At 42.4% G+C, this 26,290-nt stretch overlaps 1 protein-coding gene across 1 annotated transcript in view; it reads left to right on the plus strand.

The window, feature by feature from the left end:
- KIAA0232 (KIAA0232 ortholog) overlaps window positions 1-26,290 on the plus strand; it is a 57,048-nt gene that overhangs the window by 23,839 nt on the left and 6,919 nt on the right. Inside the window, 9 exon segments of the mRNA XM_042464380.1 lie at window positions 2,898-2,962; window positions 2,964-3,015; window positions 3,017-3,059; window positions 3,062-3,129; window positions 10,754-10,891; window positions 16,522-16,588; window positions 20,379-20,463; window positions 20,774-24,047; window positions 25,527-25,635. Of these exon segments, the coding sequence (XP_042320314.1) occupies window positions 2,898-2,962; window positions 2,964-3,015; window positions 3,017-3,059; window positions 3,062-3,129; window positions 10,754-10,891; window positions 16,522-16,588; window positions 20,379-20,463; window positions 20,774-24,047; window positions 25,527-25,635 (3,901 nt within the window).

A 26,290-nucleotide genomic window follows, 5' to 3' on the forward strand; every position in this document is an offset into this window, starting at 1 on the left:
GGCAAATTCCGTGCCAGGGAGGAGTGGTGGGTAGGGAGCAGCTGTAGAATTAGCACTGAGCCAAAAATGTGTGGGTAAATGACAGTAGCTTGTCTAACAATATGGCTCCATCTTGTACTCTAGGGAGTAGAAGGAAGAAGTGATGGCAGTGGCGGCCACCATTGTGACAGTCACTTTAGTGCAACAGCAGCAGCAACATCTTGCACTGCACCAGTGACCAAATGAACTGAGCCAGGCGAAAAAGCAGGAAGGAGGAGAATTATCCCAAAGTGCTCCTGGGAGTTCTTTATGGAGCATCAGGGCATGGCACACATGCTTTGGGAAGCACTGCTGTATCATATGATAGAATGGGATTGAAACCTGGTAACTGATTTTTAGAAAGAGATCTCTGACTTCTAATGTCTAGATTTAAACGAAATATGAAAAGCTCACATGGGACATAACAAGTTCTTGGTACATGATGGAATACAACATGGGAAAAACATACAACTTGCCCACAACAGGGTTTTTACATAGAGAAATTCTTGATTTAATTCTACAAGTTATGTAGAATGCCAACAAATTAGCTTGGGTTAGAAGAAGATTCGAATGTTGCTAATAATGAAGAATACATTATCTTGCTTATATTGGCCTGACAGTCTGCAACTGCATTATGCCACCATTGCAAATGCTGCTTAATTCTGAACTCTAGAACAAAAAAGGAGTTGGGAACCTGAAGATAAGCAGTTAATACCAGTAGACCAGATAACAAATTGGTTTTGCATGACTTCGGAAAATGTACTTTTGTCTCTTTCTCTTAATATTAAAATCCACTACTGCGCATGAGGATAATTAATTTTCATTTTCTCTTTATTCAACTTAAAAAATAGGGTTACAAGGTTTAAATAGAAGTAAGTAGTAGTAGTAGTTTTCAGGTGAAAAATTGCTCCAAAATCACTGCAAGCTTTTTAAAAAGAAATGAAGGGTCTGGGAGCTTTTTAGAGCCTCAGGATTGCATTTTGGGGTTCTAAAGGCAGCAGTTTGTCCTACTTTGGGGAAAAAGGCCATCCATTTGATGAAACTTTCTGCAAACCAAAGACCAGGTGTGCTGACCCCTGCAATTTCTCCAAATGCGGGAAACTCGACTGCATAATTTATGGCACTGATACAGAAATGCTTAAATGTGTGTGCTTATAATAGCGTTTCAGCATGTTACTTTTCTAGTGGATGAGATGTGCTCAAAAATATTGATTTTACTCCCCAAATTGAGAGGCTATGTTATCAGGAATGGACAACTTTGTCTCTTAAGGGATGTATTCCCTCTTAAGTAATCTGTATTTGGGAGCACGTTGGTGGTGGGTGAACCTCCAGCCCTGGTATGTAAGTCACCTCTTTTCTCTTCCTGTCACTCTCTTTATTGCTCCTTTATGCACTTTTCTCTTCTTGGGCTCTCAGGAAAGGGACAGAGTTCTAAACTGATCACTTGCAGAGGGCTTTTGAAATTAAGCTAGGGGCCACATGCAACTCTAGAGCCCAAGGCCGACCCACACTGCCATAGACACACTCTTCCCACCTTCTACAAGATTGCTCTCTATCCCCCCCCTCACCTATTCTTTTACTGCCTGTCCTTGCTAGGGATGATATCTGTTAAGAGGATGGAGATAGTTACTCTACACTAGCCATGCGCGACACATATCTCTCAAAACCTTAAATACATGTCATGAGGTCTAACAGCAAGGAAAGATCAAGATTACTAGGATGGAGTTGGAAAGGCTCTCCATTTTTCCCAGTGAAGAAATTGAATCCCTAGGATGTGGCTATCCCCAGAGCTAGTGTCACACAGTGCTCTTGAAGCTGAATGCTTTGTAGCATAGCTGGTGCTAGCCATAGTCTTTGAAGAAAGCCTCACTTTCAGACTGTATCATGCAGTCCTTTACTAACATACATTGTATTTCTAATTCTGCATAATTTTTGGAAAATTTTATAGACAAGGCAGTGCTTCTCAGACTTGAGGTCTCAGCCCTCACATAGGTGCTGAAGTCTTTCTGAGTGGGTCACACAATGTTTTTTTCTGCCCTTCCAGGGACTTTTTCTTTCTAACTTCTTTACTGTTTGTGCTGTTCCTTAGAAGGCAGCTGTATCCCATTTGCTACAGTGTTAAAATTTCTGCTCAGATTACCTATACCACGCCCCTATGAAATAACATTAAAAATTAAAACAAATGGCAAATCTTTTCAGTGTTAACTAATGGTGTAGTGTTCTGTTGAAGAGAGAGAGGCAGTAGTTTCAAGAGTGTTAATTAGTTACAAGTGAGCCCAGAAGGTTCAGCAAGGTTACAAGTACATCCACTTCAAAAATGTCAGGAAATACTGAACTAAGTTTGCTTCATTAAAGGCAAAGAATGACTTAGCTCAGATTTGTGGAAAGGGAGGCAGGACTCTCCTATTTCAATTAAAAGATCTCCTCAGACCCACTGCATTTTTCAAGGTCTTGTGTGTACAGCAGATGTAGGTCTCGGTGGGTTTTCACATGAAACTTGGATTTCAGTACAGTTACAAAGTCCATTTTATCAGATCATGTATGTGTATTTAATATGTGCTGTTGTGTTTTTGAAGCACATCACAACTTTTTTTTTACTTTTATAGGTCCTGCGGGGGATTTAAATCTGGCTTCAATGTGAAATTAAGGTAGAAAAATGCACATAAACATGTGTTTCCTGTTAAGATTAGTGTACCAGTGGTTATGCCTGAAGAGTGGGGGTCTTGTCTTAGACGGATAACTGCCAGGAAATATAAATGATTGTCCTAGAAGTCAAGCGTGTCTCCTCCTTACTGGAGTGAAAAAAAATCCACCTCCAGGTCACCACGGAATATCATCTTCAGAAAATGCACCACGATCTAAGGATGACAGCCACCTAGATTCAGCACCCAATCTATACAGTTGTTGTGGATGGTTTGCCACCTGAAAGCTCCCACGCTCCTGTCTGGTCCTGTACCTGTTTCAGAAAGGTCTCTGCTTCATGCTTTGGGCCCTGTGGCAGACCTGGCTGGGACAAGAGCTAGAAAAATGTGGCATTGATGCCATATTTATACTCGCTATGTCCTCAGTCTTCTGCTGCATGATAGTTATGACTACGACCGGCAGGAACAGGTATTTACTTATTTCAGACATGCTTGACTGAAAGATGAGTGTGTGTTTGTTAACACATGTTTGAAAGATTGATATTATTTGTCTGATTACGGTTCAGATCCCTTTTTAAATAGTAAATCCGAGAAACAAATAAATAAGAATACATAGAAACAGAATGTGCCCATGTGTTTGGGCATATCCAGTGAAAAGTCGGATTTATTTTTTATTAACTGTTACTGCCCTGGAAGGGCTTTGTTTTATAAAGTAGTTTACCATGAGGTTGGAGGATTTAAAATTTTGACAAATAGAATTAATACACAGATCTTTAGGATCTGTAGTCAGCTGTAAATAAACTTTAAATAAGGCTAAAAGAGAGCATGTAGGCATAGTCTCTTTTTCTCTTCTCTCCATCTTTACTGAAGAGAATGTACCAACCACCCTTCAGACCCACAGTGCTCATCATCATCAGCACTGGCAATAGGTAATGCACACACATAATGAATTTGTCTCTGTGTGAAGCAAAATGTAATGCCGTTTGAACATTAAATATGTTTTCATAGAAACATGTTCTTTCTCCTTCAGAGTGCTAATAACCCCTACCTTTTTGAAGACGGTTCAGAGGCCTGTGACTGATACAGAATGTCAGACTCAGTACATTTCACTACTATTGCTGCTGGCGGTGGTCAGTTTCTGGTCCAGTCACAAGGCTGATTATTACCATTTAAAATAACTATATAGCCTCAGTTGTTGTATTGGAAAATGCCTTCTGCCAGTCTTTAGGTCATGGGATCCATTGTGTGTCTTTCTGTTCATGAAACAAGATCGGGTAGGGAATACTGCAGAGTCTTTTCAGTGGTGGGCTTATGATTAGGGAGGTGAAGTGTTTTCCTTTTCCTAAAAACAAATGTTGCACTTACCTGTGATATGCCATTTCCAGCAGACGAGGGTCCTAACATCCTGACTCTGGGTAGCTCCTCCGATTTTGCTCCTATAGGCAGGGACAATTGAAACAAAAGACGCCCCAATAGGGAGGAGCTAACCCCCTGGGCCTCAGTCAGTAACAAGCCAGTGGATAGTAAGGTAAAACCAAGGAGCTGTCGTTATTAACAAAGTAAAAAACCCCAGAGGAGGGAACTCATGGACAACCAAGCCAACAGACAAATTTGAGGCAGGAGAGCCAACAGGTAGGGTCAAGGATCACAGGCAGCACCCAGGTGGGTAGGATGTTAGGACCCTTGTCTGCTAGAAATGAACGTATCACGTGTAAGTACCAACTTTCATTTCCCAGCAGACAGGGTCCTACTCCTGTTCTCTGGGATCAAGAGCCCTCCAGTCTAGGGAGGGAGGGTGCTCACTTTTGAAGGCTGTGGTTCCCGAAACCACCTGCTGAGGGACTCTCCCTCTGAATGCCACCTCAGGGATTGAAAGCATCTAATTTGTAATGTCTTATGAAGGTGGACAGAGACTTCCAGGTGGCCACCCTACAAAACTCTGACAGGGAAGCATTTGTGGCTTGGCAGCAGAGGTGGCTGCACTCCTGGTGGAGTGTGCCATCACCCCCCGGGAGGTAGAAGGTCTAGAGTTTGGTAACATTCTTCAATGCATGACTGATCACCTACTCAGAGTCGAAACTGACACCTCCCGCCCCAAGGAACTGGGTGAAAAGAAACAAACAAGACTTCAGAGGACCTCCTTGATATAAACCTTGAGAGTTCTGTGCACATCCAATGTGTGCCAAATCTCAAGGTCCTTCTTCAGCTTCAGTCAGAAGGAAGGGAGGAGAATGTCCTGAGATAAATGAAAGGCTGAGTTGACCTTTGGCACAAAGGTAGAGTCGGGCGGAGGCACAAAGAGCTAACTAAAGATGCAAAGGTCCTTTCACACAGAGTGCTCCCAGCTCAGACACCCGCCTGGCAGAGGTAATGGCCATGAGGAAGATGACTTTCCATGTCAGGTGTTTTGAGAGAGACCTCCTGAAGGCTCAAACAGGCCAACTTTCAACAGACGTGTGAAGGTCCCAGGGAGGGGAAACGTTGTCTAGTAGGCTGAGCCCTGTTGGAGATCCCCTTAACAATCTCTTATGTGAGGGGTGGTGCCACTATCCTGGCCACTGTCCTATGGGGAAGGATCGATGGTGATGGCAGACACCTGCTCCTGACCATGTTCGGTTTGAGGCCCTTTTTGATGTCATCTTGAGAAATTGTAGCAAGTTGGCCACAGAAAACTGAAACAGTTGTCGCGCCTTGATTTGCACCACCTCTTGAAGGATCTAAAGGTAGACTCGTAGATCTAGTTCGTGGAGGGGCACCTGGAAGCCAGATAGAGTCTATCACCTCGGGGAGTAGCCACAAATTTTTAGCATGAGAACGTCAGCCTCCAGGCACGAACTGTAACTATTCTGGATCTGGATGGAGAATCTGAACCTGAGCCAGGAGTTTGCAGCGGAGATGCAGGGACAGAGATACCGACGACATGGTTAGAATCTCGGAGTACCAGCGCCTCTTGGGCCAAGCCGGAGCCACCAGAATCACTTCTAACCTGTCCTCGGATCTGGGCCACCAGCCTGGACTGAGGGGAAGCGGTGGGAAAGGCATAAACCAGAGTCCTTGGCCCCTGTAGGTTGAGGACTAGAAGGCTTCCGCCTCCTCTGTCTGGAATGAGAGACAAACCTGGGCAGTTTGGGTGTGATTGGGGGGCAAACATGTCCATCTGAGGTCATCCCAGTTGGTTTATTATCTGTTGAAAAACCTCTGGGTGTAGAGCCCACTCTCCGTGATCTATGCCTGTTCTGCTCAACCAGTCTGCGACCATGTTGAAACCCCCTGCAGATGTTCTGCCTTGATGGAGATGAGTTTTTTTTTTCTGCCCACTGGAACAGCTTGGGATTCTTCCATCAGGACCCAGGACCTCGTCCCACCCGCGCGGTTGAGGTGGGCCTTGGTTGTCACATTGTCTGTCCTGACAAGGACTGCTTTTGTCAGGATCAAATGATGGAATGATAGAAGGGCCAACCTGACTGCCTCAGCTCCAACCAATTGATGCTCTGGTCTGTTCTTGTGGAGACCATCTGCTGTGTCACCTCCTGGCTGCAATGGGCCCCTCAGACCCCCCATACCCTGTTGTTATCTGAGCCTGTCTGGGCCCCAGATCAGGCATCCCCGGAGACTGCAGATGATATCCACCATTGAGGAGCTTTGAGGTCTGTGGCGGTACCAAAATGTTTTTCTTGGTCGCCATGGCCTCTGATGTGATAGGAGCAGCCATGAAGTGGGCTGGTGTGGAATCTGGCCCATGGAATACAATCTTGATGCTATCATGAGGCCCTGTAAGTGTGCCAAGATTGTGACAAGATTGTCGAACCGTCTTGGAGATGGACTCGATCCTCTCCGATAGAATGGCAATCAGGCCTTGTCTGTGATGAGACACGCCCCCAGATGTTGGGATCGTCTGGGTGGGAATGGTGGAGCTCTTGGCCAGATTGATCAGGAATCCGTGGGACTGTAAGGACCAAAGAATCTGTTGAATGTCGGCATGACCCTGGCTCAGCGATTTCGACTGAACCAGAAGACCATCCAAGTACGGGTAAATGTGAAGTCCTTTGGCCCTGCTGCAGCCCTGAAAGCCACTGATATAGACTCATGGGACCTCTTGAGGGCCGCTTTGGCCTTTTTGTCCTCTGGGATTTTGAGTGTGTCCTCACCATCTTTACAGAAGACCGCGGAGGACACCAGGACGGAGACCAGGGCATTGACCATCGGAACCTGTAACCTCTGCATTACAGAAGAAGGAAAGTTATAAAGCTTTTTAACTGAGTTGTGGCAGGCGCCTGAGGAGGCTGGCCTGGTCCACTCACCCATAATGACTTCCATGAGGTTAGCTGGGCAAGGGATCTCTGCCAGAGCTGGAGCAGGCATGGGGAACAACTCCTCTCCCACCCTGGGTAACTCAATGTCCTGGGGAGGCTTAGGGTCCCTAGTCAAGGAAATGCCAAGTCTTGGTAGTTTTCCACAGCAGGCTGGGAAAGTCCTCCAACTACCTCATCATCGCCAGATAACTCACCCGCTTCAAGATCATCGTGGGCGCTGGCCACAGCCCCTTCTGCTTCCCCCTCCTGCTCTGAGGAGGGGAGGGCAGCTTGATTGAAGGGCTTAGTTCCCCGTTTGGGTCTTTTAGAGGTATGGGCCTGAGCTGACTCACCCTCCAAGTCAGATTGGGAGACCTCGTCATCTTCCCTGGGGCACCTGGAAGAGGCGGCCCCCGTCTGCAGCCTGGCCGCTGCGGAGGGCTCTGCAGTATCGTGGCTGTGTTGGGGTGCAGCCAGAAGGAGGTCCATATATCTGCCCCCAAGATGGCTGCCCCCATGGACCTCACCAAGATGACAGCCGCTGGGCGCGTGGCCAAGATGGCGGCCGCTGTTGAGCAGTGTGCATGCCCTGATGCCAGAGCAGAGCCCTCCCCGGCTGTGCTGGAAAGCTGGACTCGCTCAGCGGGTAGGAGGGGGCGCCGCTAAGTATGGCTGAAGGGCCCAAGCGCCTCCAGGCCTGGCAAGCCAGGCCTGGGCATCCTCCAGGCCAGCAGGGGGCAGGAAGAAGGAAGAATCGAAGGGAGAGCCCGTTCCTGGGTCCTTGCATGCATGGGCACTCTCCTCAACAGGCCAGGCGGAGGGCCTGGGCTTGGTCAGCTTCTTGGAGGGGAAACCACTACTCTGGCAAAGCCCCAGAATCTACCTCTAATGGCAACTCTCTCTGTTGTGTTGGTGATTCCTGAGCCTGGGAAGCCTGAGCTAGGGAAAGCTCTTTACCCGTGCTCTTGGAATCCTCTGCCACAGCCAGCACCAAGAGGGGAGGAAAGGCAGGAAGGGAGAGAAGAGGAAAGGGCCAAGGGAAAAAACTCTCAGACCACTTTGACAAAAAATGTTGGCTTGAAGAGACCCATCTTGCAAAGAGCGTAGGCAGGAACAAGACTGAGGCCCAGGGGGGCTAGCTCCTCCCTATATAGGGGCCGGTCTTTTGTTTCAATTGTCCCTGCCTACAGGAACAAAATGGGGTCTAGGTAACCCAGAGTACAGAGTGGTAGGACCCTGTCTGCTGGGAAACCTTATTTTTCTGGAAAAATTGAAAAACACAGAATGCGGAATAAAGAATAATTATCATCATAGATCATCATAGAGAATGTGAAATATTTTCTACCTGAACAATGAATAAAAGTGTTCAAATATAAATTTGCATCAAATCATTTCTCTAAACCATGTAGCAGGCAAACTTCTGTGTGAGGCTGTGTGAAACATTACTACCCAAAGCAGTGGTATGTAGAGCAGTAGGGGTGCTAAAGCTATCATCTGCTGGTCTGTGATGCATTTCCAGGAAAGAAAATTGTATTCAGTGCTTCTCAGACTGTCTGAACATATATTGTATCCAATGGGCACAAATATGGCACTGGTCCCTGACAGAGTTGTTGGAGACCTAAGTGGCCTCCATGGCAAAATGAGCCTTCAATTCTTCTTCCACATTTGCCAACCAGTATTTTTTGTAGCAGGTACAACTCCAGTTCTGCTCAGGTTATGGAATAACCTCAGCACTGTGATCATATCTTTGATGGTCCTCTGGTGCTACGGCTGTCATACGTGCATCAAGTAGTGGTCATGCAAAGGGCCTACTTGGCCTCGAATGACCTTTTACAGGCCAAGGCTAATGGCCTTTACTCTGTTCTCATTCTTCTCGATTTGTCTGCAGCCTTTGACACTGTTGATCACTGTCTCCTAATTGACATACTCTCTGACCTTGGGTTCTCAGACTCTGTTCTCGACTGGTTTAGATCTTACTTGTCAGACAGATCTTTTGCAGTAGTTGCAGGTGGTCAGACTTCATCCTCTGTTCCCTTATCTGTTGGAGTGCCCCAGGGCTCTGTTCTGGGTCCCCTTCTGTTTTCTCTCTACACACTGTCCTTAGGAAAACTCATCAGCTCTTTTGGTTTTTCCTACCATCTGTATGCCGATGACACCCAGCTGTATCTTTCTGCCCCTGACCTTTCTCCAAGGCTTGAACAGCAAGTCTCATCTTGCCTTACAGCTGTCTCACAGTGGATGCGCCATCGGCGTTTGAAGCTCAACATGTCCAAGACGGAGCTTCTTGTCTTTCCTCCTAAGCCCAACCTTCAACACTCCTTTTCTGTCTCTGTGGACAACATTTCCATTCAACCAGTCCAGCAAGCCCACAGTCTTGGCTTTATCTTTGACTCTTCTCTGTCGTGTATCCCTCAGATCCAGACCACAGCCAAGCTTGTAGATTCTTTTTGTACAATATTGCCAAAATCCGACCATATCTCTCCGCCTCTACTGCCAAGATCCTGGTCCATGCCCTAGTGATCTCACGACTTGATTACTGTAATGTCCTCCTGGCTGGGCTTCCTTTTTCTCACCTCCGTCCTTTAATCTCTGTCCAGCATTCAGCTGCACGCATTATCACTTCCACCCACCGCTCTGACCACATCTCTCCTGTGTTGGCATCCCTTCACTGGCTCCCTCTCCCTTTCCGCATTCAGTATAAGCTCCTGCTGTCGACATTCAAAGCCCTCCATGGACTGGCCCCTCCTTACTTATCAGACCTTCTTTCTCTTCACCTTCCCACCAGGGCCCTCCGTTCTGGTAGTCAAGGGTTCCTGTCTCAGCCCAGGATTTCCTCTGTCCCATCCCGGATTCGCCCCTTTTCACTTGCTGCCCCTCACTCCTGGAACCTTCTTCCTCCACAAGCAAGAGCCATCACTTCATTAACCAGCTTCAAAACGGAGTTGAAAACCATCCTATTCAGAGAAGCCTTCCCAGGCATCGCATAATTGTCGCTTACTATCTGATGTTCTGTTGTTGGCTGTTTATCGATCCATTTCCTGTATTGCTATGTACTGTATATGCATTATCCTACTTGTGAGTATGTATTTTCCCTGGATAATGATTAACCTTCCATTTTGAAGCCAAGCCCTCCCTTCAGTCCATCTGCCTTGGTCCAGGCCTCGGAGGTTGAGAGGAACTGCTGGACCTCTTACCCTTTCCCGTCACCACTCCCTTCTCCTTCTGTGTTATGTCTTTTTAGATTGTAAGCCTGAGGGCAGGGAACCGTCTAACTAAAAGGATTGCATGTACAGCGCTGTGTAAATTTACAGCGCTTCATAAATAAAGGTTAATAATAATAATAATAATAATAATAATGATGATGATGATATCCCAGTTGTGGAATGGTTTTTTTTTTCTTCCAGTAAGTTTTTCCTGGAAGGATCTATTTGATGGTTACTGACATTAAGGAATGATCTCTTTGTAGGGATTTTAACAGTATCATGAATTTTTAAATGTTGTTCTACCTTCTCCTGTTTCAGGTTCTGCTACTTTTGTGTATTTTTTTTATAAATCATTTTTGTTGTTATTCTAAAGTTGCCCTGTCTATGGAAAACTTCTTTCAAGGATGAAATCTAAAATGCCTATAATTAAACCAGTAGTCAGGAGTATAATAGATTTGTAAGGTGCATGTGTAGAATTTGCTTTTACGTGATTCTTCCTCTTATAGTGTTTAAACAATCCATTAAAAATCATAGGCAGACTTTGAGTATTGTACAGGAAAAATATTGATTTTTGACTCTTCTTCTTTATTTAATTTAGGAGAATGACATCTTTCTGGGCTGGGAAAAAGGAACGTACAAGAAATGGGGGAAAAGTAAGAAAAAATGCTCTGATCTAACACTAGAAGAAATGAAAAAACAGGCTGCTGTTCAGTGTCTTCGTTCTGCTTCAGATGAAGTAAGTATTAGTATGATTTAACTGTGTTTCATATTTTCTTTTTTTCTTCCAGTAAGTCTTTTTTGTAAATCATGATTTTACATTTGTTTAAGATCTCAGTAATAGTAAGCATCTCATCTTCAAAATAATGTAGTTTACATTGAAATATGAGTATGGTACAAACTGAAAACCCAAAGCTAGCAATCACTCAACATACATTAGTGATCCTTCATAAAGCATGAGTGATCTTCTGCAAAACATGTGTAGAAAGGAGCACAAGTGAAACCGTGGGCTTACAAGCTTCCCTGTTAGTGTTATGGCTGGGAAGAAGGATGAAGCAAAATTAAATTTTATATGACTTGTTAACAAATTGTAGATGTGATAGAATATAGTTTGTATTTGTTCTGGATAGGTAATAACACCTAGTTATTAAATGTAGGAATTAGCAAATCAGCACCTGGAGATGCCATTCTGTACTTCAAAAAGATCAAACTTTGAATTGTACTTGTTTAGTATAACTTTCAGCCATGCCAAATCAATGAGTTCAGTTATCAAATGATATCTATTTATGAGTTTACAGAGTAAACAACATGGACATTTATTTTCCTGCCTTGTAATTTTTTTTTCTTCCAGAAAGTGACATTGAGTCATTAAGGGATACTTATTTTAAGTTTTCTGTCGTAGGTAGAAAATGAAACAGCAATGCATTTATTTCACAAGTGCTACTGTATTTGCTAGGGAAATTGAATTTTCTTTTTTAAACATTATTTGGGCTTTGCAACTATTGGTATTGTATTATGGGCCAGCATGATGTAGTGGATTGAGCATTTGACTATGACTCTGGAGATTAGGGTTCAGTTCCCCACTTGGCCATGGAAACCCACTGGGTGACCATGGGTGAGATATACACCCTCAATCCCAGAAAGCCCTCTGATACAACCATTTTAGGATTGCCATAAATTGAAAGGATTTGAAGGCACACAACAACAACAACATGGAGTGAAAACCTGTGATTGCAAATCTACATGCTTTAAGTGTGTTCACAATAAGTTGATTTTCAGGTTTGTTCAGAAAAAAATGGGAAATTGTTTTCAATTTAAAACAGTTTAAAATCAATATTTAAAAGCAAACGTCGTTGTGCACTGTATCTATTGTTTCCAAACAAATAATATTATGTAGCAGTACATCAATTTGCAGAGTGCTGAAAAGGAAGAACACAGGGCAGTTACAAAAAGGACACAATATAGGATTCAAGCAAAATAGAAGCAGTACATGTGCTAAAAAACAAAAAGAATGTCCAAAGCTGCAGTACACATATGACAGGAACAATGGATGTGAGAAGTGTGAATTGGGGAAGTTAGACAGAGGAAAATAAGAAATAGATCATATAAACATTGCAATACTTGGGGTGAGTAAGGTAAATGGGATAGGAATGGACATTTTGAGTCAGATAATTACCGTTACTTACTCAGGAAATGAAAAATTTAGAAGAAATAGGATAGAATTAATGGCAAGGAGAGATGTAGTAAAATCAGTCAAAGGATATAATGCAAAGTTGGTTTAAATTATGTCAATAAAACTTCAGTGAAAACTCGTCGACATTATCACAATCCAAGTCTATGGTGCTTTCTGCACCGCCATTTGGGACGTCCTCCGGACGTTCCATTTTAAAAAAGGGGCGTCTCTTATAGACGCCCCTGGGCCTAGTACGGACTCCGTCCGTACAAGATGACGCCAGCACTTCTACATGGCCGGCGCCATCTTTGCGTATCGGACGCTGAGCGTCCGTACGCATTGCGCCGCTTGTGACGTAGCGAGCGCGCCCCTGGCGCCTCGCTACGTCGCAAACGCAACGGAAAAAGAAGCTCCATTTTGGAGCTTCTTTTTCGGTCCGCGCGGGAGTCGGGCCGTGTGAAGCCCTCCCCCGCGGACCTACTGGCGCCACAGAGGCAGAGGAAGGAGAAATTGAAAGATTCTGTGATGGAATCTGGGAAGAAATTGATAAGATACCAAAACAGAATTTCTTGCTAAACACAAGCATTTGGAATGCAAAAGTAGGAAGCAGGGAAGAATCAAAGAATGGCCTTGGATCAAGAAATGAAAGAGAGCAACAGATATCAGTTTCATGAGGCCAACAATCTATTTATCGAAATAAGTTCTTCATAGAGTCGAAGAGGAGACAGTATACATGGGCATCATTAGATGGCCAGTACAAAAAACAGATAGACTACATAACTGCAGCAAAAACAAGACCAGGCACAAACTGCGGCACTGACCATGAACTACTAATATAAAAAATTAGAATAAAGCTAAAGGACACTAAACCAACCGACATGTTGAAGTATGACCTGGAGAATATCCCATTAGAATTTAAAGATCATGTTAAAAACTTATTTGCACTATTATAGTCAAGGAAGAATTGAGAAATTGCTATCAGTAGCCAAAATGAAAGAGAAGAATGGATGAATAAGGAAATAAGGAAAGTAGTAAAGGATAGACAAGAAGCAAAAGAAAAGGGAGAGAGAAATAGAAGCGGAACCATGAATACAACTGTTCAGTGATTAGTGCACAAGGATAAAGAGCGAAGATGTAGGTGCTCTATAATCAGCAGAGGAACATAATATATGACCAAGGTAAAATAAAAAAGATGAGGGTAATAATACATAGAATAGATATGTAAAAGAGATGAATGGATGAATGATAGATGGAAAGAAGAATCATTTGAAGATGAATCCTAAATTTTGGAAAGTGAAGTAAAAATGACATTCAGAGCAATTGGAAAGAATAAATCAACAGAAATGGAAGACATACCAAGAGAACTGCTGTAGTCTACAGAGACAGAACCGACTTTAGTTCTAACTAAAAACAGCCAACAAATATGGAAAACAAAACCATGACCCACAGATTGGAAAACATTCCAATTCCCAAAAAAGGAGACACAAAAGACTGCAATAACTACAGTCATGCTTGAGCACACAGGGAAATTCCAAAAGAAAATCAGCATGTGTTTTATAGAGTATAGCAAAGCCTTTGATTGCATAGATTATGAAAAGCTATGGATTGCCTTTAAAGAATTGGGTGTGCCACTACATTTGATTGTCCTGATGCATAACCTGTACTCAAATAGAAGCTACTGTTAAACAGAATATAGAGAAATAGAATGGTTCCTGATCAGAAACGGGGTCAGGCTAGGCTGCATACTATCACCCTGTTTGTTCATCTTGTATGCAAAAAATGTCATATGCAGAGCAGGTTTGACTCAGAGGAAGGAGTGAAGATAGGAGAAAAGACTATCATCAGTCTAAGATATGCAGATGACACCATACTATTAACAGAAAATACAGTAGAGTCTCGGTTAACCGACCTTCAGTTAGCTGACATTCTGGATTATCCAATGTCCCATGCTTCTGCATGAGAAGAAGCATGGGATGTCGGATTGGTGATAAAAGTCCTTCGCCTTGCCTCCCCTCCTCCCTCCCTCCTTCTTCTTTCCTTCCTTCCTTCCTCCCTTCCCTCCCTCGTTCCCTACTTACCTTCCGTGCTTGGGTCAGGCCTCTTCTCAGTGGTTTTGTTTTCCACAGACTCCCTTCGGCTTGAGGAAAATGAAGCCGCTGAGGAGAGGCCTGGGGCTGTCCTCTGCAACCACCGAGTCCTCTCCTTCCCTGCCTCTTTTCCTTTTCCCTTAAAGGGCTCCAAAGAACCCTTTGGGGGAAAGGTGAGGTCCAGTAAGAGGAGGACTGGGTGGGTGCCCAGGCCTCTCTTTCCCTGCCGCCCTGCCCCCCCCCCCCAAGGCCTCCTAAGCCCCCTTTGGGGAAAGGGGGAGGTCCAGGAAGAGGAGGACCGGGCGCGTGCCCAGGTCTCTTAGTCTCTACCTCACTTTTCTCTCCCCTAAAGGGCTTTAGGGAGCCAGTTGAGGGAGAGGAAAGGTCTGGGACAAAGAGGACTGGGCCCATGCCAAGGCCTTTTCCTTCTGGTTTGCCTTTCTTCACCCTGAAAGGACTCCTGAGATTCCTTTTGGGGTGAAGAAAGGCCCAGGAAGGAGAGGGCGGGCAGACTCCTCCTCCTCTCCGGGGAGCTTTGCTGGTCCTGAGGCGTCTTTCCAGGGACACCTCAAGTCTGGTAAACCTTCTCAGAAAGAAGGGCTCACGGACCTACTCCTCTTCCTCCATCTGGGAGGACGCCTCAGGTCTGGCAAACCTCCTCAGACAGGAGAAGGGGTCGCGGGCCAACTTCTCCCTGCCGTGCTTTGCTTTCTCTTCTTGCCTTTCCCTCAAAGGGCTCCAAAGAGCCCTTTGGGAGAAAGGGAAGATTGTCCCCCCGCCCCCCCCCCAAGCTGCTGCAAGTAATGACTGTGCTCACACTAAAAGCTGGATGAATGAGAGAGTAGAGGATGGTCAGTGCTTTCAGAACAGATTATATTCTTTCCTTTCACCAAGAGATAGTTCCTTTTAAAATAAGAAGTAAGTACAGAACTTACAGTGACCCGTAAATAAGTTGATTTAGGTTTCCGGGGCCAATTTTTTTACTAAAATTGTTAGACATATACATGAGTACAGTTGGCCCTCCCTTATGTGGGGGATCTGTTAGAAACAATGGGGTTCATTCCTGTGGTGTGCACTAGGCGCACACACCATTTTTTCTTCTGGGACGCGAGAGAAGCCTTTCCAGTGCAGCTCCCACCGTATGCTGGAAGCTGCGTATAGCACGCCCATGTATGACACGGGTGCACTGTATATACAGTAGATCTGTCTTGGTGTATTGTAACAGTTGATTTGGTTGTACATGCTTAGATTTAATGAATGATTTATTTATAGTAAGAGATGAGAACTAGGGGATTGTGCCAAAGATCAGATTTGAGCTAGGCATTGGCTGGAATACTTCAAATTCACTGAAAATATGAAAGAAAATAATTAGGGGATAAAGGAGGGTAAGGATTGGGTGAAATAAAGCTCACTGTTACTTTTTATTGTGCTTTTCTTGTGCATCTGTCGTTTTAAATCAGAAATATTTTTTTTATATTAGAATTAAAGTGGGGAAGGGGGTTGAAAGAACAGTGGCTGTTTTTGGTTAAATTGGAATAGAATTCAAGCAAATTTTGAGTTGACATTTTTGTAGCTCCTTCAGTATCTTTTGGCTGGGGAATATATCCTTCCAACAAACAAACAAAAATCTACTCAAAATCATAGTTACATTTTGAAATGTGCTTTCATTTTATTGATTATGTCTGCACTAACAAACAAATCTGTTCACCTCCGAGTACACAAAGTAATCTGTGCAAAGATGTATTATCTTGAAGTAATATTTGGCTTACATGAATCATTCTTCAATTTGTTTCCTTTTTTGGATGCTTGATGCACTGAAATAGCTCTGTACATTGGATGGAATTGCTGCATTGTATTTTCTTATTTGTATTGAAAATAATACACATATTCCAAAAATTTTCTGGAAGCATTGTATGGGAGGAAAGTCTGTAGTCATACTGCAATCACAAATTTTTGTCCACTAGAATGAAACAACTGTTAGTGCATTGGATAATTTTGGCACTTCTTAGACAGCTGTTATAAGAATTTCTGAGAGACATTTGAATCTCTTTGAACACTTAAAACACATAAATCAGTGCTAAGGTGTAATTAGGTTTTGTTCTTCTATAGAGCTCTGGGATTGAAACTCTAGTGGAGGAGCTCTGCTGCAGGTTGAAAGACCTCCAAAGTGAACAAGGTGAGAATGTCCTTTTAAATAATGAGTTTACAAGATCATGTGTGTTTGGAGCATATTAAGATGACACCATATGCTAGTTTTATTGATGGTAGAAAGTTGTAATTTGTAATCGGTTGACTTGGCAAACCCAAAGGGTGCTCAGCAATGGCTCCTTTTCATCCTGGAGAGAAGTGACCAGTGGGGTCCCACAGTGCTCTGTCCTGGGCCCAGTGCAATTCAACATCTTTATCAATGACTTGGATGACAGAATTGGGGGCATACTTATGCAGATGACACCAAATTAGGGGGAGTAGCTAATACCCCAGAGGACAGGACCAAAATTCAAAATGACCTGAATAGACTAGAAAGCTGGCCAAAGCTAACAAAATGAAATTCAACATGGAGAAATGTAAGGTACTGCACTTAAGGCGGAAAAATGAAATGCACATATATAGGATGGGGGACATCTGGCTGAATGAAACTACGTGTGAAAGGGATCTGGGAGTCCAAGTAGACCACAAGTTAAACATGAGTCAACAGTGCAGTGTGGCAGCTAACAAAACCAATGCAATTTTAGGCTGCATCAATAGAAGTATAGTGTCTAGCTCAAGGGAAGTAATAGTACTACTCTGTTCTGCTTTGGTCAGGCCCATCTGGAGTATTGTGTCCAGTTCTGGGCACCACAATTTAAAAAGGACATTGAGAAACTGGAGTGTGTCCAAAGGAGGGCAACTAAAATGGTGAAGGGTCTGGAAACCATGTCCTGTGAGGACCGACTTAGGGAGCTGGGGATGTTTAGCCTGGAGAAAAGAAGGTCAAGAATTGATATGATAGCCCTGTTTAAATACTTGAAGGGATGTCATATTGAGGAGGGAGCAAACTTGTTTTCTGCTACTCCAGAGTAGGACCCGGAACAATGGATGCAAGCTCCAGGAAAAGAGATTCCACCTCAACATTAGGAGGAACTTCCTGACAGTAAGGGCTGTCCGACAGTGGAACACACTCCCTTGGAGTGTAGTGGAATCTCCCTCCTTGGAGGTCTTTAAACAGAGGCTGGATGGCCATCTGTTGGGGATGCTTTGATTTAGATTTCCTGCATGGCAGGGGGTTGGACTGGATGGCCCTTGCGGTCTCTTCCAACTCTATTATTCTATGATTCTATGAATAAGACTTCATCCTTACAAAATATGAAGTAAACCTGTATGAGGATTGTACCATTTCAGATTGGCAGCTGGAGTTTATGTGATATAATTCTTGCACCTGCTCACTCCACTCCCAGAGCTTGACAAGTTATCTTTTGGACTACAGCTGTATATGCTGGCTGGGGAATTCCAGGAGTTCCAATCCAAACGTAACTTTTCCAAGCTGTACCAAACATGTATGTTGAAGCTGAGCTTTCTCCTTGACATCTAGTGTTCTCTACAGAGGAATTGTTTTCACATGCAGAACTTTCACTTGTGGCTTTACCCAGAGTCTAGAATGATATACAGTGGTACCCCGGGATACGAATGCGCCGCCTTACGAAATTTCCGGGTTACGAAAAAAATCAATTGAAAAAAACTGTTCCGGGTTACGAAGGTTATTTCGGGTTACGAAAGAAATTTTGGTGCTTTTCGGCGCTTTTTTCGCACCAAATCGCGGCTTTTCCCCATTAGCGCCTATGGGTTTTCGGCTTGCGAAAGCCTTTCGGGTTACGAAAGCGGCGGCGGAACGAATTAAATTCGTAACCCGGGGTACCCCTGTACAGTGGACCCGTGTTATCCGCTGGGGTTTGGTTCCAAGATTTCCCACGAATAACGAAATCTGTGTATGTTCAAGTACCATTAAATGCAATAGCATAGCAAAATGGTGTCCCCTGTATAAAATGGAAAAATCATGGTTTGATACTTGAAATGTATACCTTTAAAAAAAATATTTTCAAGCCGTGGATGCTTGAATCCATGTATTAAAAATCCGTTGATAAGGAGGGCCAACTGTACAGTCATCCCTCCATGTTCATGAGGGTTAGGGGCAAAGGACCCCTGCAAATATGGAAAAATTGCAAATAACTCCTCCCCCCATGAGAGGGCCTGTACGGGTCCCCTCTGGACCCCTGCCATGCCTGGATCAGGTGATCTAGGCATGGGAGGGGTGGTGAAAGACCCCCTCGGGTCCCCTCCGACCCCCTGCCATACTTGGATTGGGTGATCCAGGCATGGAAGGGGTCCAGAGAGGACCCGCGGGGATCTTTTTCCACCCCTCTCATGCCTAGATCGCCTGATCTGGGCATCAGAGGAGAGGTAGACGAGGCTGTGCAAGCTCTCTCCTGACCCCTCTGATGCTTGGATCAAATGTTCTGGGCATGGAGGGTCAGGAAAGGCCTCATGAATAACCAGACTTGCACATTCAAATTTTGCAAATTAGGAGGGAGGACTGTATTCCATTTCATTGCCTCTTTGTGAGAACTAGGCCTGAATTCTTTCAGGACTGTAGCCACACATTTTTGTGTTAATGTGTCACACAGTGAGGTGCTTGGTATCCACTGATGTTTGGTTCCATGACTCCCACCCCATGGATAGCAAAGTCCATGGATGCCAGAGTCCCATTATATACAACAGTGTCATAAAATGATATCTCTTATATAAAATAGCAAAATCAAGGTTTGTGTTTTGGAATTTTAAAAAAATATTTCCAAGCCATGGAAGGTTGAGTCATTGTGTGCAGAATCTGGGTATTTCAAAGTAACCTTGAGAATCCTTAGCACATTACAAAAAACAATGTATATCCATATGGGAAGAGTCTAACTGGTGGTAAGGCACTTGAATTCTTAGTGTTTGTTTGTTTATATGTTGCCTTCTCCCCAGAGGGACCCAAGGCGGCTCACAGATAAAACATTTAAATCTCAATAAAATTCAAAACAATTAAAACATCTACATCCAGTATAAAATCACATAAAATATACAGAAGTTAAAACTAAACTAAAAAACCACCTACCACAAAAATCAGCCCTGCTATGCATTATATAAAAAATGCCTGCCTGTATAAAAGTGTTTTTACTTGCTGGCAAAAGGCCAGGAGGGAAGGGGCTAGTAGAGGTTTGCTAAAGTCTGACAGATATTATTTTGAAAAAAGGTTTGTCTAGAAACTAAGAAGTTAAGTCTATTTTAATCCAGGTTAGTGACCTGTATGTATCTTTCAGAAACAATTCTGGTGTGAAATCTGGATTTGACTAAGTATAAATTTAATTCCAGAATTGCTTGGCATTGAAGTGATTTAAAGTATGACTGTCTTGCTTAGAAATGCAGAGTCGTGAGGAAAAAAATGGCAATTTTTTCCCCAGGAACTTTATTTTTCTGGAAAAATTGGGGGAAAATGGATAATGGAATATTTGCTTTTAGAATGTTGAATAAAATATTTGAGACAAGGTGTTCCTATATTTATACCTCATGTATTATTTTTGTAACCTATGTAGCAGGTATACCTTTTAAGTCAGAAAGTCTACAGCAGCGTGAACTACAGACTATGGCAGGTTTCCAGGAAATAAAAAATGTTGCATCCAGTGGGTGCAGATATGGTATTGCTCCCTGACAAATGAGTAAAAAAGCCAGAAATTTTACATCTCAACATTGCAATAAAAATAAAAAATAGTGGTAGCAGTGTGTTGGATCCAGAATAAGTTAGTCATGCTAAACTATGTGTGTATTTAAATCATTACTACAAAAACAACCCAATAAATTGTGTGATTACATTATTTTAAATATAATTATTTAATATTGATTATGCTTTCCTTTCCAATAGTTTTAAAATAACAAAAACCACATTGTTTTTACAGCAGGGGAGAAGATTCACAAAAAGTTCGAGGGCTCTTTGGCTCCTGAAGTAGATTTATCTCCTGCATCGAAAGATCAAGTGGAAATGTATGTCTCCCTTTAAAGAATTAATTCTTCTGTCTATATAGATTTAATTGCAAGAGTTATTTGGAATTGGCACGTGCTTCAGAGACACAAATTCCTTTTTCAGAAGTAAGCTGAGTAAAATAGTAGTGATTTGTATGAAGAGTGGTTGGCTTTCAGATAATATGCCCATTGACATTCATAGATGTTTATAGCAAAAATGTAAATGGCTAGTGAAGATTAGAATATTTCTCTTTTAGAAGCATGTATAGTTAAATGTTGCCCTTGTTTTCATGACTATATCCTTTAATACCAAATGTTCTCCTTTTCTCAGGTATTATGAAGCATTTCCACCTCTTTCCAAGAAACCAGTTTGCTTGCAAGAAATTATGACTGTTTGGAATAAATCCAAAATTTGTTCTTACTCCAGTTCCTCCTCATCTTCTACTGTCCCAGCAACTAGCACAGATACATCATCTCCAAAGGACTGCATTAGTGAAACTGAAGTATCCAAAGAACGAAATAGTAACAGAGTTCCTGCCACTGTACGTGAGAGAGCCACACAGAAGAAAGATAAAGATGAAAAAGAGAACAAGTTTGGGAACAGCAGTATTGAAGAGAAACCTGCTTCATATAAAAAGCAAGTCCGACACAAATTTGAGGGAAAGATTCGTCCCCGATCTTGGTCTTCTGGCTCCAGTGAAGAAGGTTCTAATTCTAGTGGTAATCAAAGTGAATTAAAAGCAGCTACAAAATGTGTGAAAGTAAGGCATAAAACAAGGGAGATGCGTAGCAAAAAAGGACGAAATGGACAAAGCAGGCATTTAGCAAAATCTGGTGAGAATGCTGAAAGAAAAATTTATGGTAGCAGCAGCAGCAGTAATGGATCCATCAAACAATTGTGTAAAAGGGGCAAACGGCCATTAAAAGAAATAAGAAGAAAAGAAGCAGGCAACTATGAGAGAAAAGAGTTATATTATGATAGCAGAAATGAAAAGGAATATAAGGAAGAGCCTTTATGGTATACTGAGCCAATTACAGAATATTTTGTTCCCCTGAGTAGAAAAAGTAAGCTTGAGACAACATACCGCAACAGGCAAGAAGCATGTGACACAACATCAGAGGCTGTAGAAGAATTAAGTGAATCTGTGCAAGGTCTTTGCATTAGCAACAATAATATTAATAAAACATACCTCGCAGCAGGTACTTTCATCGATGGCCGTTTTGTGGAAATGCCTGCAGTTCTAAATGAGGATATTGGCCTCACTAGGACCTCAATGTGTTCTCAACCAGAGGACGATATACACTCAGATGGTGTTCATCTTTCAGAACTAACACACTTCTATGAAGTGGATATTGACCAATCCATGTTGGATTCTGGTGCCTCAGGCAAGATGCAAGGAGAGAGTCGGATTTTGAATATGATTCGGCAGAAAAGTCAAGAGGGGGCAGACTTTGAGGCAGAATGTTGCATAGTGTTTGATGGAATGGAGTTGCAAGGGGAAAGTGCAATATGGGCAGATTCAGCCACCTCTGGCGCTGAAGGGTGGTTTTTGCAAGATCTTAGTAATTTAGCTCAATTTTGGGAGTGCTGTTCATCTTCTAGCTCTGGTGATGCAGATGGGGAAAGCTTTGGGGGAGATTCTCCTATTAGATTTTCCCCTACCTTAGACAGCACAATGCTTAATTCACACATGCTTGCAGGCAATCAAGAGCTGTTTTCAGATACTAATGAAGGGTCTGGTTTAAATTCTTTTTCAGTGTTTGAAGTGCAATGCAGTAATTCTTCTGTCTTACCATTTCCTTTTGAAAAACTCAGCTTGGGAAATGAAAATACAGATTCCAGTAGCAATGTTGGTATGTTTGGGAAAACACAGTCTAGATTGTTAATATGGACCAAAAATAGTGCCTTTGATGAAAATGAACACTGTTCTAATCTGTCAACAAGAACTTGTAGTCCATGGTCTTATTCTGAAGAAACACGTTCAGACAATGAGACTTTAAATATCCCCTTTGAAGAATCCCCCCAGTTTAACTCTGATGATATTAATTATGTAGTTCCCAGAGCATCTTCAAGTTATATAGATGAAGAAATAGATTTTTTGCAGGAGGAAACCTGCCAGGAACAGACTAGTTCCTTAGGAGAGATGCCTACCTTAATTTTTACAAAGAAATCTAAACTAGAATCTGTCTGTGGTATTCAGCTGGAACAAAAAGCTGAAGATAAAGAATATGAAACAACACAGGTCTGTAGTGACAGCAGTCCACATGAAGATGACTATGGCTCAGGGGTTATTAAAGACATCTGGACAAATATGACAGATGGGAATTCTACAGCAATTGTAGAAATAGATGGAATAGAAGAGGAGCTGTTTTCAGCTGATGTAAATCATTACTGCTGCTGCTTAAATGAAGCAAAATTAGAAATTCTTCAGGATCCTAAGAAAGCAGTGCAAAGATCAGAATATCATCTTTGGGAAGGTCAGAGAGAGAATTTGGAGAAAAGAGCTTTTGCATCAAACAATTTATCGAAAGTGGATTGCGGAGATTATACTACACCTTCCAAACCATGGAATATTAACCAAGATAATGAAAATTCTTTTATTCTTGGGGGAGTGTATGGGGAGCTCAAAACATTTAACAGTGATGGAGAATGGGCAGTGGTGCCACCCAGTCACCCCAAAGGAAACTTATTACAGTGTGCAGCTTCTGATGTAGTTACAATAGCTGGTACAGATGTCTTCATGACACCAGGAAACAGCATTGCCCCTGGTCACAGACAGTTATGGAGACCCTTCGTATCATTTGAGCAGAGTGAGCAGTTGAAGTGTAGTGATCATGGATTAAATCGGGGCTTTTCATTTATCTTCCATGAAGACTTGTTAGAAGCTTGTGGTAATTTTCAAGGTGAAGAGTCTGCTCTTGAATATTCATTCTCTTCCTTTGACTTGAATAATCCATTTTCACAAGTTCTTCATGTAGAATGTACATTTGAACCCGAAGGAATTACATCCTTCAGCCCTTGCTTTAAACCCAAATCTATCCTTTGCTCTGATTCTGACAGAGAAGTTTTTCGTCCTAGAATATGTGGCGCTGGGAGGACACAGTACAGAGCCATACGGATTTCTCCCAGGACTCACTTTCGCCCCATTTCTGCATCTGAACTTTCTCCATGTGGTGGAAGCGAGTCTGACTTTGAATCAGAAAAAGATGAAGGGAGTATTCCTGCCCCTTCTCAAGCTGAAGTGTTTGATGATCCACAAGCAGATCTCAAGCCACTGGAAGAAGATGCAGAAAAAGATGGTCATTATTATGGCAAATCAGAACTAGAGTCTGGAAAGTTCCTTCCTAGATTAAAAAAATGTGGAATGGAAAAGAGTGCACAGACATCTCTGGATTCCCAGGAAGAATCATCTGGAATATTGTCATTAGAAAATGAGAATTCTTGTTCACACTGCAGTATGAAAGACCTGCAAGATGTGATGGCTGTAGAAAATTCTGAAACTAGTTGCAATGTTGTGGAACCACAAGAAGAGGAAGACAAGTCTTGCAGTTGTAAAGATAATTCATATGAAGATAATCCTGTTCCTTCAGCACAGCTAAAAGAGGTATGCTGTTAAGGGAGGCATATTGTATAAGCACTTTTTTATTTGTCATTCAGCGATACAAAGTGGCTCACTAAGATGAAATGTAATTTAATCAACTTGTGATGTTCTTACAAGTCATGTTGGGCAGAAATCCAAGTTAATGTTAAGAGTATAATGTCATGATTAAGAGAATTTTCATTTATTGAAACCCAGTGGTAATCAGTGAAATGCTAATAGAAAATATACTAGAACATGGTGTGGATTAATTCTTACCTTTCGTTGCTGTACCTTCCCCCTTCACTTTTTGAAAAACCTGGATAAATGCAAGAGTACACACACCAATGTGTGTAAGTGTTGTTAGAATGTTCTGAGTTAAGTAATCCCAAATAAATGTCTGGATAATATAGGCTTAATGGAATACAGTTGGCCCTCCTTATCTACGGATTTTTTAATACACGGATTCAAGCATCCACGGTTTGAAAATATCCCCCCAAAAGTATAAATTCCAAGTATCAAATCTTGATTTTCCCATTTTATATAGGGGACACCATTTTGATATGCCATTGTATTTAATGGGACTTGAGCATCCACAGATTTTGTTATTCATGGAGGGTCCTGGAACCAAACCCCAGTGGATAACAAGGGCCCACTGTATTTACAAATGTACTTTTAAAGAGTAGAAAAAAGTTAACTGTTCCATTTTAAAATCTTCTAGCACTATACTCTACAAGGTAAAGGAAGGGCCTTCTTCAACTTGTGTTGGAGAATTCCAAGTTTATGAAGGGTAAAAGATAATGTGTGAAATGAAATGGTCCTTTGTATCAGTATGAGGTAACAAATTTGCAGAACAGAAAATGGTAAAGCAGCTTCATATGTGATTTTCCCACCCTCACCCTCCTCAAATAAACTTTATGAGACTGGGAATCAGTTCTTCTTCTCTGTGCTTAACTGGCAAGTACCTTCTTCTGATTTAATCTACCCCACCGTGTCCTAATATCTTGAGATGCTGTTTCTTGAGTCTCTTCTAGTTAATTTCACACCCTTTGCAAAGGTTGCCCAGGGAGGAGAACATGATAAAGGATGAAAGGTGGCACAATCCTAAAATATCTCTGTGTCAAGATGGGCAAAAGTGCTATAATGCTGGTTAGGTCAGGGTCATGCACTGCCATGCCAGAAGAAGGACCTTCAATGGTGTGGTGAAACAGGCAAAAAATGTACTTGGGAGATGAGAAATCTGTTAGTCTATATCCCACTTACAAAGTTCACTTAGTGGCTCTTGGCCAGCCATAATCTCTCAGCCTTACTTGCCTATTGGATGGATGGATGGATGGATGGATGGATGGATGGAGAGAGAGAGAGAGAGAGATAGCCACTCATTGGAATAGCTTAGTAACTTTTCTATTGCATCAAAAGTCATTTGGCTGCAGCTTGTTCTATAACCATAAGTTTATGTACTGTGGTGGTATCTTTTAAACTAAAATACAGCTATTCTCAAAACAGTTTCCAGTATTGAATAATGACCTCCAGAAAATAAGCTACAATCAAGCAAAGCAGTGCTGGTGGGAGAAAGCTCTTTATACACCACTCTTTCCTGCATCTCATTATGAAGGTAACAACACGTTTAACTTCTTTGTAATAGAATATAAATATATGTTGAATGCAGATTATGATTATCCTTGAAAATTGTAGTTATATCTCATCTTTTTTCTGTTCTTTCTGATCAGTGTAGTAACGTGGTTAAATCCTCCATATTTTGCAGGGTAATACATGTATACCAGCTGGTTACATAAATAGTATGGTATGCTATTATTTGACTTATAATCATCCATATCTGATTTTGGCTATAAATTTATAATTTGTGTAATCACCACCCCCTCTAATAGTAAGCTGAGGTGGTGACTGTTAACTCAAATAGAACCAAAGTAGGGCTACTGAGAAACAAGAGTGAGATAATGGGAGTTCTTGAGGTTTGCAGATAGGGATTGGGTTTGGGGTAAGTACAGTGTGCTCTTGCTATCAGCAGGGGATCCGTTCCGGATAGTAAAAAACTCAAGACCTTCATTTTTTTTGTGGGTTTTTCAGGCTATGTGGCCATGTTCTAGAAGAGTTTCTTCCTGACATTTCGCCAGCATCTGTGGCTGGCATCTTGGAAGCCTGAAAAACCCACAAAAAACTATGGATGCCAGCCATAAAAGCCTTTGACTTCACTAAGGACCTTAAGTCCCCTTCTTCTCAACAGGTGCATGTCCATTCAGAAAATGAGG

The sequence above is a fragment of the Sceloporus undulatus genome, chromosome 4 (assembly GCF_019175285.1).
Source record: "Sceloporus undulatus isolate JIND9_A2432 ecotype Alabama chromosome 4, SceUnd_v1.1, whole genome shotgun sequence".
Taxonomy (NCBI): Eukaryota; Metazoa; Chordata; class Lepidosauria; order Squamata; family Phrynosomatidae; genus Sceloporus; species Sceloporus undulatus.